Source organism: Nomascus leucogenys, chromosome 4 (genome assembly GCF_006542625.1).
Source record: "Nomascus leucogenys isolate Asia chromosome 4, Asia_NLE_v1, whole genome shotgun sequence".
Classification (NCBI taxonomy): Eukaryota; Metazoa; Chordata; class Mammalia; order Primates; family Hylobatidae; genus Nomascus; species Nomascus leucogenys.
In genome coordinates, this window is record NC_044384.1 from 72970546 (window position 1) to 72988780 (window position 18235).

The following is an 18235-nucleotide window of genomic DNA, read 5'->3' on the forward strand; positions in this document are numbered from 1 at the left end:
TATTTCAAGGGATAAATTTATTATTTTCACTACTGGGAGGTAGGTAATCTCAATATAACCATTCTTTTTCTCCTTTCTTAAAATCTGTAAACAGCACCCTGTTGTATGTACAAAAGGCTGTCTCAGTAAAATACATTTTTTGATGTGGTTGGTTTTGCTCTTATTCCTGAATAAACTAAGTCTCTCACCTAATCCATCTTTCATTTCAAATATCAATTTGCTTAGCAGACCCTTTTTGTGCATTTTACATAGGCGAATCTCAGTCCTAGCTCCCTCCCCACCTGGTCAACACACCTTGCATAAATGCAGACATGCGTTTAGCCAGGCATGGTGGTGTGCACCTGTAGTCCTAGCTACTCAGCAGGCTGAGGTGGGAGGACCACTTGAGCCAGGAGTTCAAGACTGCAAGTGAGCTATGATCATGCCACTGCACTCTAACCTGGGTGACAGAGTGAGACTCTGCCTCAAAAAAATAAATACAAATATAAAGGTAGACATATAAGACATGGGGCTGCTTCTGCCCAGCGCTCGCAGTTCACAGAGGTTATAGGTGAATTAATCCCAAGTGTAAGGTGTACTGTAAATGAAATGAGTTCTTTTATACATAGCAAACTATACTGTATATATTCTCAATTATTTAACTTGACATATTGGTACTATATTCTGTTAGCCCGCTATTAATACTCCAAACTCAACATATTACAGGGGTCCCTGAAGCTTAAGGACTAGGTTAGCAACATGCTAGCAACAACATTTTTGTAACATTCCTGGTGCCAAGTAATACAACAGAACTTCTCACATCTTCAGAGAATTTTTTACTAGAAAATTTCATATCACTCAAGCAGTAACTCATTGTCTATTAGATAAACACAACATGATTATGAAACTGGATGGCAACAAAACTCAAATGGACTAACAAAAGATGTCTATGCAGGAAAAGCAAATTTTAGTTTCAGGATTATTAGTAATAAGAACCTCCAATTTATCCCCACTGGAAAATATGCAACATGAAAAGTAAAAGGAAATTGTTTTAGAAGAATTCCATATAACATAAGATTTTCACATAGGTAGTCTCCAGTGGTTAAAAAGAAAAAAAACAAGGAACGTGTTTAATATCTTAAAAAATAGCACTTAAACCTGCAAAAATGTGAATTATTTGATAAATACTTAAAAAACATGTTAATCATGTTTAGATTTGAAAATGTGGCATCAATGTGAAGCAGTGCATTCAACCTTCTGTATCAGGAGACAGCGGTGCTGCCTGCCCAAGACTGCAGAGAGCGGAGACACAGCTGCATCTCTCAGCACTCTCCCCGGCCCCCAGGAAGAAAGATTCCAATCACAGCATATTCATTTAAAAAGTATTCTAAATATAGTAATTAGACTCATCAAATGCAAACTTTTTTCCCCCTTTAAACTATTCTCTAAATTTGGCCAAACCAAGTACTTGATACAAAAATCCTGGCAAAGAGCAGGGGCCCCTGCGGGACTGTGTGGCAAACCCAGACATTCTCTTGCCTTAGCAGATAAGTCAAAACAAGGACAATCTAAAAAGAGGCCATTCCCTCATCCAATTAGCAATTGAAGGGTTAGAACTGAAATAATCACTGTTAGAGCACAGGAAACAGACACATACATACTCAAACACACCCCCACCACCCCCACAACGCTCACAGCTGACAATGGCTGAATTTCATTACAAGCAAATGATTTAATGATAGCTTTGTTAAGACGGTGAAACCCCATCTCTACTAAAAATACAAAAAAACTAGCCGGGCGTGGTGGTGGGCGCCTGTAGTCCCAGCTACTCGGGAGGCTGAGGTCAGGAGTTGGAGACTAGCCTGGCTAACATGGTGAAACTCCACCTCCACTAAAAATACAAAAATTAGCTGAGTGTGGTGGCACATGCTTATACTCCCAGCTACTTGGAAAGCTGAGGGGGGAGGATCACTTGAACCTGGGAGGCAGAGGATGCAGTGAGCCGAGATCGCACCACTGCACTCCAGTCTTGGAGAAAGAGGGAGGCTCCGTCTCAAAAAAAAAAAAAAAAAAATCAAGTAGAATGCTCAAACAAGGATATTTCCCTTCAATGTAAGACAAAAAGCAGCAGCCACAATTTAAAACTTTACTCCATAATGAAATCAGCATGAACTCTGAAACTAAGACATTGGGAAATTGCACTGGTTTGCTGAGGCAAGGCCCATGTCTACCTCAAGGAGTTAGCAGTCTCCATGACTACCTGACTCCATTTTTAGTCTCCCAAACCTTTTTCTGCTTGAGAACCATGAGCTTGAGTTACTGCTGACAAATATTTGATTTTAACCATGAATTTAAGGTTTAATGATTTTTTACCTTTCCTCTGAAAGACTAGTTGAAAAGGACACAAATGATTCACAACAGAGGTTTATGTTTGAGGTGATCACCACCAACACACACTTTGAAAAGTACCATCACCATATATATATTTGCTTTAAAAAAATTATGACAAGCTTCAGGTAAAAATAATTTTTAAAGGGTCCATTTTTCATTTACGTACAATCAATACATCTTATTTACATATATATGACTGAATCTTTATTCTATTTTATTTTCTTCATATAAGATATTTTAACTGGTAGGTAACTGCTCTATTCTGTTTTTATAGAAAGACTAAATACCTTCTTATTTACAGGCAGTTTTGATGATGCTAGTTTGTCTCCAAATTACGTACTGAATATAGTTAAAATCTTAACGAATAACATAAAAATTAAGATCCAGTATTAACAGCCTATTTTATGGGTCACATTGGATATTCAAGGAGTCAGCTGCCTAGTGTGTGTCAATTACAGCTGCAACAAACAGAAATCAAGTGTGGTTCTGAAGACCTTGAAAAAGAAGTCTGACTTCTAAGACATTAACCACTGCTTAATACTGCTACTGATGGGAAATTCTTACACTGGGTTCATTTCTTCCCTTGTAATAACACTGATTTTTCTAGTGATATTTAACTTTAAAAAGGTATTTTACTTCTTTAACCCTCAGAGAACTAGTATATTTCGGCAACTAACCAAAAAAATAATCAGACACGTATCTTTGCCCATAGTTTCCAAAGGGTTAAAGTGCAGGAATTTTCTATACTGCTATATAAGGCACCTTATTCCACTTTTTTCTTAAAGGAAACTTTTTCTTTGGTTTCTTGTAACTTTTCAGTGAGTCTATCTTTTGTTTCTTCCATTTTCTCTGTGATAAGCTCCTTTGTCTCTTCCATCCTGTCCTGCAGATACTCCTTGACGGGTGGTGGCGTGGACATGTAGCCATGACTGCGCAGATACTTCACAGTGACAGATGTTCCTCCCAAAGTCACGGTATACCGAGCAGGTGTTGCAATCTTAAGCAAAAAGCAAACAGAGGCAAATCAAAACCTGGTTATTACTGTCATCTTAAGCAAAAACAAGTTAAAATTAAAATTCTTGGTAATAACCCATCAGAATAAATTGCCTCATTGTTTCACAAAGCTAATGTAGTAATATCCTATATGGTTTTCCCTCCTAACAAGAGATATTTCTTCTGTAAAGTCATTTTATGAATGTTTGTCCTCTACACAATCCTGACTCAGATAACAGAATCATAGCACTGATGTTCCTAGTCGCATGCTAGTAAACTTGGGGGACAGGTCAACCTGGAAATCAGAAAGAGGGCTCAGTACCAGTAAAAATAATAAAGGAACACATGTTTCTATTCCTTAAAACCCCTGCCATCCTGCCAAATGCTTTCTATCTGGAGCTAAACTAGAACTGAATGTCTTCAAATGGTGACAGGCAGAGCATGAAGCCACTCTCTGTTGGATTTAGGTTAGCTTCACTTCCAAATCCCTTTCCTTTGACTTTTCCAAACCTATGCTACCTTCTCATCACAATCTACCCTGAGTCTCAAATCCTAGCCAGTAATTTACACGAGGCCAAAAGTAGTAAAATGGCACACCTGCTGCAGACATGCACAGGTTTAACATTAATTGGAACTTTCAGGACCAATACTAAATAGCAGATGACTGGTCAAAGAGAACCATAAAAGTAAAACGACTGCATCACATTCTAAGTCAAAAATCAGGCTGGGTGCAGTGGCTCATGCCTGTAATCCCAGCACTTTGGGAGGCATAGGTGGGTGGGTCACCTGAGTTCAGGAGTTCAAGACCAGCCTGGCCAACATGGTGAAACCTGGTCTCTAATAAACGTACAAAAATTAGCTGGGCATGGTAGCAGGCGCCTGTAATCCCAGATATTTGAGAAGCTGAGGGAGGAGAATCGCGTGAACCTGGTGGTGGAGGTTGCAGCAAACCGAGATCGTACCATTATGCTCCAGCCTGGGCAACAAGAGTGAAGCTACCTCTCAAAACAAAACAAAACAAAAAACATAGGTGTTGGCAGGTACAGTGGCTCACGCCTATAATCTCAGCACTTTCGGAGGCTCAGGCGGGAGGACTGCTTGAGCTCAGAAGTTCAAGACTAGTCTGGGCAACATAATGAGACCCTTCAGTCTCTTAAAACAAAAAGAAAAAGAAAGAAGAAAAAGAAAAGAAAAATAATTAGCCAAGAGTAAGTGGCATGTGCCTGTAGTCCCAGCTACTCGAGAGACTGATGCAGGAGGACTGCTCAAGTCTAGGAGTTCGAGGCTGCAGGGAGCTGTGATTGCACGACTGCACTCCAGCCTGGGAAACAGCAGGATCCTGTCTCAAACAAAACAAAACAAAATGCATAGGTGTGCTGTATAACAAAACTCTGAAAGAGCTGTCTGCTCTATCTCTAATTTCTCTCCTAAACTCACGTTAAGCAAGCTTTCACCCATACCACTTCACCAAAACTGCTTTCAAAGTCACAGTGACCTCTACAAAACTAAATCCAGTTATCAATTTGGAACCAGCCCCTGAACCACTGGAACCATCTCACACAGCTTTCACTTCCCTTCACTTGGCTCCAGGCCCTCAACTTGCTGGGCTTCCTTCTAGTTCATCGCGGCTTCTCATTTTTGCCAATTCCTCCCCTTTCACCCACCTCTGAACATGGTGTGACAACAATCAATCCCTGGACCTCTTATTTTCTCTACCTATCTCACTCTCTGGTCTTTAGTGCCATCTATACATGGATGATTCTTAACTTTAATCTCCAGACTGAACTTTTCCCCTGAATTCCAGTATATACAACCACCTCCATTTGCATTAAGATCTCAAACTTAATGCAGATGAGTCACTTAATAGGGATATGTTCTGAGAAATGTGTCATTAGGTGATTTTATTGTTGTGTGAAACTTCACAGAGTGTACTTACACAAACCTAGATGGTGTAGCCCTCTGCACACTCAGGCCACAAGATACAGCCTATTGCTCCTAGGCTACAAACCTGCACAGTACACTGCTGCACCGAATACAGTAGGCAATTACAAGACCACAGTATTTGTATACCTAAACTATCTAAACGTAGAAAAGGTATAGTAAAAATATGATATTCATAAAAACATGGACCTATGGGACCATCACTGTCTGCAGTCCATGGTTAACCGAAATGCTGTTGGGTGGCACATGACTGCATGTTCAAAACTGACCTTCGGATCTTCGACTGTCCTACTTCAAACCTGCTTCTCTCAAAGTCTTACTCATCTCAGAAAATGGCAATTCTATTCTTCCAGTTGCCCGGGCCAAAAACTTACAAGAAAGCTTCAACCCCTCTTTCTTTTCCATAATTTATATCCAAACCACCAGAAAACCCCAGCAACCACGTCTTTAAAACATATCGAGAATCCAACTACTTCCTGCTACCACGTGGGTTCTGGCCACTACTGCCTCTCAGCTAAAATACTGTAATCACCTCACCTCACACCAGGTCCCTTGGCTTCTCCCCTGATCCTGCCATGGTCTGTTAATAGAGCAGCCAAAATGATTTTGATGGAACAGAGGCAGTATGCTTAAAATTGTCCAGTGGCTTTCCATGTCCTCAGGGTAAAAAGCAAAGTCCTTTTAAGGGCCAATAAGGCTGTCCTGATCTGATGACACGCCATTCTCTGCCCTGTTCACTGATTCCAGCCACACTGGCTTCCCTGCATCCCTCAAATACTCCCAGGATCCTGCAGCCTCAGAACTTTGTCTTTCGGATTTTCTATGTTTGGAATGCTCCTCCCTCTTGGAGGAGCAACTCTCTTACCTTCTCAGCAAGGTGTATCATCTCCCATTGAAAAACAAATACCACAAACATACCCCCATCCCTGGTTTCCTTTCTTAGCAGTTACCATCATCTACGTACACATACTTTGTGTGTGCATGCATTTCTAACTTCATCTTGTCTCCCCAAACCACTACCACTCACTACACTATCAGCCCTACGAGGCAGGTATTTTGCACTGTCTTCTTTGATTTGTTTATTCCCAGTACCTAGAATGGTACCTGGCACACAGTAGACGCTGACTAAAACTCTGGGTGTATTTCAAAGAGATTATGAGGCAGTCAGTGAATACATCCCGTAGCCAACTGCCACCAGACCATACATGCCATACTTCATTTGGGGACTTTGTCTTGTTGAAGCAGTAAATCTGTGTCTGTTGTTCTATTTGAGCAACTGTGGGTTACAGATAATACATAGGAGAATCCCCTCCATATCTCCTACTTCACAGAGGAATAGTGAGGGGGAAGAAACACCACTGGCACTCATCTCCCTACCATGACACCTACAGCTTCATTTTCAATCCCAACTCCACAAACATGCGCTGAGCATTTTATTCACCTACAAAACACAATACCAGGTGCAGTGAAAAAAAAAACAAGAAAGAAGACATGATTCTGAATTCCTGGGAGCTCCTAATCAAATAAACACTTAACACCTAGCACAGACTGTGCTATCAACTGTCATGCTATGGGAGTGGGATTAAGGAGCAATTAAATTAGGAAGGTTTACATCAGCATGACAGTTTGACTTACTCGGGTTAAAATTATACCCACCATAATTAGAAACTTGATAATTTTTAAGTTTAATACACTTTAATGTAGAAAAACTCAACAATTAAATGTTAGCCCTCTGCATCAAAATTATAAGAGGAAATCTACCAAGATTTCAGAGGATGCTAATGAGGATGACAGAATGAAACAATGCTACTTTTGAGTAATGCTATAAAACTGTAATTCTTAGATATTCTTATACAACATAAGTAAAATAAAACATCTAGCTTCTAAGTGTTTTCAACTTTCTTAGGTAGAAGTTTCATAGACCCTCATAAATATTTGTCAGTTTAGAAAATGAGATTAATATGGCTAAACTCCACAATTTACAGTGAGTCTTCCCTTCCAAAATAAAGACCCATAGGCATAGAAGCTATCAAGATGATGCTGTCAGGCCAGGTGCAGTGGCTCTCGTCTGTAATCCCAGCACTTTGTGAGGCCGAGGGCGGGCAGATCATCTGAGGTCAGAAGTTCGAGACCAGCCTGACCAAAACGGAGAAACCCCGTCTCTACTAAAAAATACAAAATTAGCCAGGCATGGTGGCACATGCCTGTAATCCCAGCTGCTTGGGAGGCTAAAGCAGGAGAATTGCTTGAACCCGGGAGGCAGAGGTTGTGATAAGCCGAGATCGCGCCATTGTACTCCAACCTGGGCAACAAGAGCGAAACTCCGTCTCAAAAAAGTTGTCTAAATCCAGAGAATAGTTATAAAGATTATCAACTTTTAAAATGAAACATATGTTAGGTTAAAATCTAACAAAAAAGGGTTTATCATATGAGACAATTTGGATTAAACCTATTTTACTTGCTAATAAAAGATGAATTATTAAAAACAGTAAAATGGGGAGACCTCCTCTTTCGGCTTTGGAGGCCCCCCTTCTTCTGTCTGTGTACAGGGGAGCTTCTTCCTTCTCCCTTCCTTCTTGCCCCTTCTTGCCTATTAAACTCTCTGCTCCTTAAAACCACACACAAAAAAACAAAACAAAAAACAGTAAAATAAATGCTAAATTTTGCTAACAAGTCAGGTGGCATGTAGATCACTGAATAAGAAAAAACAAATATAATTATACTTAAAATAATTATATCTCCATTTATCAGTGGGAGCAATGTCAAACAGATGACTACCACAGAAAAATCACACAAGTCTAACAATTATCTGATCACAGAAAGTTATGAATGATCTACCAATTTTTAAGGCATTTCTTCCTAAAACCACATTTTTACTTCCACTTTATTTTGTTATCTTGTACTCCCAGATACTTGGGAGGCTGAGGTAGGAGAATCACTTGAACCTGGGAGGCAGAGGTTGCAGTGAGCCAAGATAGCATCACCGAACTCCAGCCTGGGAAACAAGAGCGAAACTCCATCTCCAAAAAAAAAAAAATTATCTTACATTATTCCATTATTCACCAGACATATCAGAGATGAAATACAGTGTTTCAAGTTACAAAATACAATTGGAAGCGAACGTGGAGTCTCATGGGAAAGTGAGCAGGTCACTGGTGAGTCCTGAGGAGCAATGGGTTTGTTACAGTACCCACCTTAAACAAGGCATATGCTGTGAGTGCATTTCCACTCTGGGAGTTTTTCAGGATGCTTACCACACTGTCAGGTAACCCAATGAGTTCTAGAAAAGGAACGACATTCACTCCTCTACAAAAAAAAAAAAGTAATTTTCATATGTACAAACTTTGAATGATATTTTCAAAAATTATCTGAAAATACCAAAACCACACTATAATTTTATTAAATTTTGCTTAAAACTTGATTCTACATCACTTTACCTTCACTCTAAGAGAACATCTTACTTGATGTACAATATGCAACATGCACACAAACATCACATCATACGGTATCTTACCGCCTACACTTCTATTTGCTTCATGTGGGCATCCTAGTATGTTTAGAAAAATAGAGGCAGTTATTAGAATAAAATTAACAGCTTTAAGTAAACTATGAGAAAAGGATCAGAATCATTTGCCTGGTCTTAGTTTCCTCAACCAAATACCACTTCCTTAGAATGCTCCAACTCACATTTTAAGACCTAAAATTTTTACCTTTAAAATTACATGTTTTGTTTGTTTGTTTTGGTTTGTTTTGAGACAGAATCTTGCTCTGTTGCCAGGCTGGAGTGCAGTGGCGCAATCTTGGCTCACTGCAACCTCTGACTCCCCGGTTCAAGCAATTCTCCTGCCTCAGCCTCCTGAGTAGCTGGGATTACAGGCAGGCAACCACCACGCCCAGCTAATTTTTGTATTTTTAGTAGAGACGGGTTTCATCACGTAGGCCAGGATGGTCTCCATCTCCTGACCTCGTGATCCGCCCGCCGCAGCCTCCCAAAGTGCTGGGATTACAAGCATGAGCCACAGTGCCCAGCCAATTACATGTAATTTTATGTGTAAAATTGCCCTGTAAAAGCAAGAGATATTTTAACATCACTTTAGTGTGTTATTATGCAAAGAATAAATGACACTATGGGTTTGATGAAAACTTCAATTACTCTAAAAGGATGCTTCTATTCTATTAACAGACTTAAGGCAGGTGAAGGAGCAATTAACATATACCGTGACAAATTTCTGGAGACAGGAGAGAAGGCAGAAAAGTCTCTAACCTGAGCCGTGACTTCTTCATTTCCAGTTTCCTGATTATTAACATTGCTGAGCCCCGGCTTCTTTATTTCCAGTTTCCTGATTATTAACATCCCTGAGCCCCGGCTTCTTTATTTCCAGTTTCCTGATTATTAACATCCCTGAGCCCCGGCTTCTTTATTTCCAGTTTCCTGATTATTAACATCCCTGAGCCCCCGGCTTCTTTATTTCCAGTTTTATTTCCAGTTTCCTGATTATTAACATCCCTGAGCCCTGGCTTCTTTATTTCCAGTTTCCTGATTATTAACATCCCTGAGCCCTGGCTTCTTTATTTCCAGTTTCCTGATTATTAACATTTTGCCACAATGGCTCTTGCTCTCTTTGGACACTGTGACCCTTCACCCCTAAATCAGAACGAAGACATTCACCTACATAAGCATCACATTTATAACATACACAGTAGTCTACAGTTAACATATAATCTAGATTACAGTTTCCTAAATTGTCCCGGTATGTCCCTTATGGCTATTTTTCCTGTCTCTCTAGTCTGCTTTTCTCTAGAAGTGCTTCTCAGCATTCTGTGGTGGAGGAGGGCGGGATGTCTTTCTTGACATTGAGATTTGTGAAGCATGCAGGCTCGCTACTTGGAAGGACATCTCTCAGCTTGGGTTTGTCTCATTGTTTCCTCAAGATGAGATTCACGTTAAGTACTTTCCCACGGGAAAACGACAGAATGGACACTGTCCACCTCAGCACATCACAACAAGGGACACATAAAGCCAGTCTGTCCATCCTTAGTGCAGCAGGACGAGCCGCAGACAAAACCCCTCAGACACTGAGTTAAAGAAGGAAGGGCTTTATTTGGCCGGGAGCATCGGCAAGACTCACGTCTCAAAAACCGAGCTCCCCAAGTGAGCAATTCCTGTCCCTCTTTATTTATTTATTTATTTATATATTTATTTATTTATTTATTTATTTTTTGAGACAGCGTCTCGCTCTGTCGCCCAGGCTGGAGTGCAGTGGCGCAATCTCGGCTCACTGCAAGTTCCACCTCCCGGGTTCATGCCATTCTCCTGCCTCAGCCTCTCCGAGTAGCTGGGACTACAGGCGCCCGCCACCACGCCCGGCTAATTTTTTGTGTTTTTAGTAGAGACAGGGTTTCACCATGTTAGCCAGGACGGTCTTGATCTGACCTTGTGATCCGCCCGCCTCGGCCTCCCAAAGTGCTGGGATTAGAGGCATGAGCCATCGCCCCCGGCCCCTGTCCCTCTTAAGGGCTTACAACTCTAAGGCGGCCTGTGTGAGAGGGTCGTGATTGACTGAGTAAGCAGGGGGTACGTGACTGGGGGCTGCACGCACCGATAATCAGAACAGAACAGAACAGAACAGGGATTTTCACAGTGCTTTTTCATACAATGTCTGTAATCTAAAGATAATATATTGGGTTCGATCTTTAACTACCAGGCCCAGGGTGTGGCGCCGGGCTGTCTGCTTGTGGACTTCATTTCTGCCTTTTAGTTTTTACTTCTTCTTTCTTTGGAGGCAGAAATTGGGCATAAGACAATATGAGGGGTGGTCTCCTCCCTTATTAGTATTACTGAGTTTGCCTCTTGGTGAAGGCAGGGTTGGTAGACCTCCACTGTAAAAAAGCAGCTTTCCCTATGTCATTAAGAAAGAGCATTGCCTAGATCTATTATGATTACGGTAGCGGTAAACTTTTAATTTATTTTTAATATTAATTAGGAAAAAGATGTCCCACTCTGTGACTTCACCATAATACTAAGCAGTCAGGGAGCACCCTCCGTAGATATGGCTGATCACCCTCAAGAAAGGACTATTAAAATTACTTGTCAGAAGTCAGAGGAAACCAGAACAACTTAAGGAAACTTTAAAGAGATGAATTAAAAAATAAACCATGAGTCCAATCTCATTTCTTCTATCTTCATTCTTTCTTCTATCTTCAGTTTCAATTCTTTTTCAAATCTCTTTCTAGATAACAACTAAATCTCATTAAGATAACGTTTAGGCCAGGCGTGGTGTCAAGACTTGTCTCTATAAAAAACTAAAAAATAAAAGATCATACAAACAACAGACTGAGACTCTAAGCACAAGCTGTTTCGTCACTGGCCTGCATCCTCTGTCAGATAAAGAAGCAAGCATCTAGTTCCAATTTTTTTTTTTTAGATGGAGTTTTGCTCCAGGCTGAAGTGCAATGGCGAGATCTCGGCTCACAGCAACCTCTGCCTCCTGGGTTCAAGCGATTCTCCTGCCTCAGCCTCCCGAGTAGCTGGGATTACAGGCTCTGTAATTCTGTAGTGTAATGCACCACCATGCCTGGCTAATTTTTGTATTTTTAGTAGAGATGGGGTTTCTCCATGTTGATTAGGCTGGTCTTGAACTCCCGACCTCAGGTGATCTGCCTGCCTCAGCCTCCCAAAGTGTTGGGATTAGAGGCGTGTAATCCCGCCCCCACTTATTTCTAAACTGTTGATGACTTTTCTTAAAAATAACTTTCATTTCCTCTGGAATTACTGAACGCGAAGTATTAATGAGGGTCTGATTCAAACAGAAACATCTACTGTTTGTCACTTTCTACTCTGAAGTGCCCACAGCCAGCCAGGAATCTGTGCTTCTCAAACTGCCAGCTTTACAACTGTTTCCATAGATGAAGAAACACACAAGGACAAAAGCACATTCACCGTCTGGATAAAGTGCAGTAGAAATCAATCAGGGTTTTGCCTCACAGTGGATCTGTAACTTTAGGAACTTGAGGTCTCAAACACAAGGCATCTAAATGCAGGGACCACAACATCATTGCTGAGCCACATTTGACCAAACTAAAGCACTTCTGGACATAAGACATCAGATCTCTGCAAGGCTTTGCCAGATAGGAGCGGCAACAAAGCTCAGTTTAAAATAAAATCTATTAGCATGCACAATGTAGAACTCCTTGAAATAAGTATTTCAAAAACCTGAGAACTTCATCACTCTGTTAACTAAATATAGAATGACATTTTGCTCTACGGTGCCTAGAAAGGCAGTAATGCGAGCTGTCAGAGTAACCAAGACAAACACTGGTCAGTAATGAGGCATGATGTCAAATGCCAATCTTTCCAGCTACAAACTATTTTTCTCCCTTTCTTTTAATAGTAAGTAGGCAACAGGCAAATAACACACAACTTTTTCCAGCTAAAACAAACAAACGAACAACACTAAAATATAACTAGCCTCTTGTCAGGTGAATTGACAATCTGTATTTAGTATAATCAACTTCAATTTTTACAATACAATCATCCTACGGTGAAAATATTCTAATTCCTTTTTCTTTCATTCATGAGTTTGATTTTTTTTAAGCATTACTTGTGATTAAGATCTTCATTTAGAATAAATCGACTTTCAAATTTTGAAGGATCTAATAAAAACCTCAAGGAGGACTGTTCTGGAAAGCAACCCATCCTGCCCATTATAAATTCTCTATGTGATGCTATGACAGAATTGACCCAGTGATCGTGGTGGGGCAGTAGTGGTGGTCTGGCAACCCGATTCCTATGCTAACAAATAGCACCAAAGCAAGGTGTAATGGGGAAGGGTATTATTTTAAAGTAGACAGTTGTATCACCATGTTTACATATAAGCATTCTGCAAAAAAAGAGGGAGGAAAATAAAACTAAGAAAGTTGCATTTTACAGGGGATGACAGAGTATCACCCACAACTGCTTTAGATGCCACACAGCACTGAAGAAATCTTAAGCATTATTAAGATCACTAGATTATTCTGGGTCTACTTTTTCAGTTACAGAACTTTTACCAGAGAATAAGGAAAAGTAAAAGGAACAAAAACATTATTCTTAATAGCCTAAATGAGAATCTCATATTCAATTAATTAAAAGCTTGAATTTCTCCCTCTAAGGCCAGCCAGGAGGCTGAATGCCTTGCCTTATCATACATGGGCAACGTGACGAGGGCAAAAGAAACACATATGTATTTTTCATGTCATCTTTCACAGACTGAATCACAAAAATCCTCCATGACTCTAAAAAGAAAATTTAATATGTAGAAATCCATTCATTACACAGCAGGACTGAATGCCTACAATAACTTTTGATCAAAATGGTAACTTTATTTTCTGTCAAAAAACCAAGGGCAGTTTTGAAGACTTCTATAAATATTAAACATGTCCAAAAATGTCATTAATAAACAAAGAAACAATTCCATAAAATATACACCTAAAGAATCTTCTGCAAGGAAAGATACAATTCTTAAAGAAAATGATATGCAATGAAGAAGGATGTAATTAAATAACAGGAACATAATGTAAAGATACAAAGTGAAACAGAACAGCATCAATTACACAAGGTGAAAAAAAATCCTTTTAGAAATTTTGTCAAGAAACCTATGTGATCCTGTGTTCCCAAAAATAAGTAGTTTCTATTCCATCATCCTGGAAGAGCTACTTATAGCTTAGTCTGCAATAGGCTGCTTCTAAGGAGTGAGCTTTATGTACAACACTAACCATATTTTGTTAATGTCTTGATATCAAGCCATTAAATATAATAAAGCACTGAAAACCACTCAACTCTGGAAAGTATAAAATAATTCTCAACCCATTAGGAGAGTTTACTGAAGTGTCTAAGTCCTTCATGCACACCAGGCCCGGACACTGAGGAATGGGCACTTGGCCGACTAGTGGCAGAAATGGGAAATCACTGGTCCTCCTGCGCCTAAAGCAGTGTGAAGCAAATAACTTACCTTAAGGGGAAGGCACAGTATTAACAAGAGAGATGCACTTTAAATTGTATGTTTCAAAACGCTGGGAGGCTAGACCTACTAGATTCATTTCTGATCGGAACAAAAGACCTTTCCTTGACACTTACTGGACTTCAGTAATATCAATACAAACAAATTAGCCGGACTTTGGCAAAATCTTGCGAATTTCCCACCAAAACCATACATAGGGCAAAATAGATATCTTTTCACATTTATGAACATTCTAAGAAATATATAATTATGGAGTCATGGTGCTGCCAAATTTCTGAAATTTGATTATTTTATATCTGTGTTCTCCTGAATGCCAGGATGAGATCTGCATATAGGAGAGTGTATGCTTTGAGATCAGATGCACCTAATTGGGTTTTTAGTCCAGGCACCACTTCTTAGCAGCTGAGTTATTTTGGGAAAAGCTGAACTATTTTTACTTCTTCTTGCCTAATCTGTTTTCTCATTCATAAAATGGGTGTAACTGTAACTTGCTTTTTATGGTTGCTGGGAGGATTAAATAAGATGAAACAGTTAAAAACTGCACCAGTTGCTTGCTCCAAACAGTAAGCAAATGTTACCTATTATTATTAAAATGTGAAAAAAGCTATGAAAAACAGTTATCCTCTACTGATGAAAAACATTAAAGCATTTAAAAATCTAAAACTATCATTAGTACAATTAAAAAGATTAATATTCTGGTAAGACAGGGAAAGACATTCAACTAAGCAAAAACTTACTTCAAGGCTGCATAATAAAATGTTCCAAACCAAACACCAGAAGTTATTAGATGCACTGGAATCAGAACTTTTCCATACTGTCTAAACGTCTTCTTGAATCGTTGATAAAGACTAATAGATTTGTCTTGCAAAGGATCAGGCTCTTCCTTTTTTTCCGGAGTTCCCTGAGCTGTGGCACTGGATGAAAAAACCCTCCTGAACGAAACATGTTGCTTCCCTTGCTTATGGCGAAGGACTCCTGGTTGGGGTGGATGAGCATCCAATGGCCTCCTTTCCTTTGCAACACACTGGGCAGCAGATAAATGCAACCATTGTTTTTGAGGGCCTTGTACCAAAACCACTTTGGATTCAGCATTGTACAAAAGTAAAGGTCCCTTTACATTTTGACAGTGTCCAAAGAGACCAGCATTATGTGGTTCCAAGCATGTCCTGCGTGCCAGTCGAGATACAGTCCGTGGTACATTCCATTGCATTTTGAAGAGTGTTGATAGGTTTCAGCTTCTACAAAGACAATTTTTCAAAAAAATTAGGTAATACTTAGGTTTCCATTTTAAATCAATTCATTTGAAAATCAATCATTAACCATTAGGAGGTAAAAAGACAGACACTGCTACATAATCCACAAAAACTGATGTTAGGGTATAGAGTTTAAGCACAGTGTAATTTTAAAATCTCATAAAGGCCAGGTGTGGTTACTCACACCTGTAACCCCAGCACTTTGGGAGGCCAAGGTGGGTGGATCACCTGAGACCAGGAGTTCCGAGACCAGCCTGGCCAACATGGCAAAACCCCATCTCCACTAAAAATACAAAAATTAGCCAGGTGTGGTGGTGGGCACCTGTAATTCCAGCTACTCAGGAGGCTGAGGCAGAAGAATCACTTAAACCCAGGAAGCAGAGGGTGCAGTGATCTGAGATCGCACCACTGCCCTCCAACCTGGGTGACAGAGCAAGACTCTGTCTCAGAAAAATAAAATAAAATAAGCCAGGTGAGGCGGCTCACGCCTGTAATCCCAGCACTTTGGGAGTCCGAGGCAGGCGGATCGCCTGAGGTCAGGAGTTCGAGACCAGCCTGGCCAACATGGCAAAACCCTGTCTCTACCAAAAATACAAAAATTAGCCAGGTACGGTGGCGCGTGCCTGTAATCCCAGCTACTCAGGAGGCTGAGGCATGAGAACTGCTTGAACCCAGGAGGTGGAGATTGCAGTGAGCTGAGATCATTCCACTGTACTCCAGCCTGGGAGACAGAGCAAGACTCCGTTTCAAAAATAACATAACATAACATAACATAACATAACATAACATAACATAACATAATAAAAATCTCATAAAACACACCATTTAAGTATGATATGGTAAACTAGTCCAGCTGACACCATGGGGAATAATGTTTTGAGGCCTCTTATTCTATAGAAGCAGTGTAGCATAGTGGGGGAAAATTCAAGATCTGGGTTCTGATGCTTTGGGGATATAATTCCACATAATTCCTTTTCAGACTCCAAGCCCAGGTCCACTACTAAAATGAAGATTACAGCATTGTTACCAGGAATTACACAAAATTTCTGATGTAAATACACTTTTGTAAACTAATGAGCATCATAAATGTTATTTATGATTACAAATGTTAAGATCTGATGAATTGTTGATATTAGTATTATTTACACTATAACGCCTTCGGACTAAGTTATCAAGTTATAAATCACTTATGTTATTGAATGGCGAGAAGAATTGCCTGGTATTTATTTTCTTCCCCACCCCCATATCAATGGTGGAGAGAAAAAAAAAGTGTACAGTGATGTCTCACTGTTTGATCTGGCATCAGCATAGAACAAAGATTTAGAAGACAGCGAGACACAGCAGCTTTGGCTTGTGGTTCCAGCTACTCAGGAGGCTGAGATGGGAGGACACTTGAGCCCAGGTATTTGAGGTTGTAGTGCATTTGTGAACAGCTACTCCACTCCAGCCTAGACAATACAGCAAGACTGCAAGCCTTTTTTTTTTTTTTAAAGAATTATAGAGACTTCCAGATAATTACTTAGCCTCTCTAGACAAAGTTTTTCCCAGTGGTAAACCTAATTATAGTAGCCATTACCATATAGTCAATCAGTCCTCCTCCTTCAACATCAGGTGGTACCACACACGCCTTCCCACTCCCAACGCCAGCTCTACCTTACTACTAACATGTTGAGAACAGACAATTTAACTATATCCTAAATAACAGACAGTGAGATCTGAACTAGCACCCCTATAAATTAGCACTCCAATAAATACAGATACTCCATTTTACACGAATATTCTTTATCTGGTGTACAAAGTTGACTGGCAAAACAAAAACTGCCATCATATAAAAACATTCGGGCTGGGCGCGGTGGCTCACGCTTGTAATCCCGGCACTTTGGGAGGCCGAGGCGGGCAGATCACGAGGTCAGGAGATCGAGACCACAGTGAAACCCCGTCTCTACTAAAAATACAAAAAATTAGCCGAGCGTGGTGGCGGGCGCCTGTAGTCCCCAGCTACTCGGAGAGGCTGAGGCAGGAGAATGGCATGAACCCGGGAGGCGGAGCTCGCAGTGAGCCGAGATTGCGCCACTGCACCCCAGCCTGAGTGACAGAGCAAGACTCCGTCTAAAAAAAAAAAAAAAAAAAAATTCATCAGTAATTATCCACCTATAAAAATTAATCCTGACTCATCCCTCCCGAATGAATAATTAACATCAGCTCCTAACAGACTCTCACAGATAATCTGACAACAGTACAAATGAGTTGATAAGGGAAACTTCAAATCTTGCAAAATAAACAGGCTCCCAAGAAGTCTTTTAAAAAGTGATACTGGGCTGGGAGCCGTGGCTCACGCCTGTAATCTCAGTACTTTGGGATGCCGAGGCAGGCACATCACCTAGTGAGGAGTTCGAGACCAGTCTGGCCAATATGGTGAAACCCCATCTCTCCTAAAAATACAAAAAAAAAATTAGCCGGGCATGGTGGTGCACGCCTGTAATCCCAGCTATTTGGGAGGCTGAGGCAGGAGAATCACTTGAACCCTGGAGGCGGAGGTTGCAGTGAGCCAAGGTCGCGCCACTGCACTCCAGCCTGGGCAACAGAGTGAGACTCGTCTCAAAAAAAGAAAAAAAAAAGTGATACTGGAGATTAATTTCAGACAAAGCAGACTGCAAACATTCTTTGATTATAAGAGTT

General features: G+C 40.4%; 1 protein-coding gene across 3 annotated transcripts in view; it reads right to left on the bottom strand.

Annotated features, from left to right (window-relative positions):
• Positions 1 to 18235, bottom strand: part of FAM210A (family with sequence similarity 210 member A) — a 62435-nt gene continuing 44200 nt past the window's right edge. For 2 of the 3 annotated variants that reach the window (XM_003276706.3, XM_030810815.1), the window contains exons 2-4: positions 15041 to 15541; positions 8499 to 8610; positions 1 to 3367 (exon numbers count right to left, since the gene is read on the bottom strand). In XM_003276706.3, the coding sequence (XP_003276754.1) occupies positions 3134 to 3367; positions 8499 to 8610; positions 15041 to 15513 (819 nt within the window). In that variant the 5' untranslated portion in view covers positions 15514 to 15541 and the 3' untranslated portion in view covers positions 1 to 3133. Of the gene's footprint in view, positions 3368 to 8498; positions 8611 to 15040; positions 15542 to 16378; positions 16569 to 18235 lie in introns of those variants that run through there. The other variant, XM_030810814.1, reaches the window with a different exon arrangement.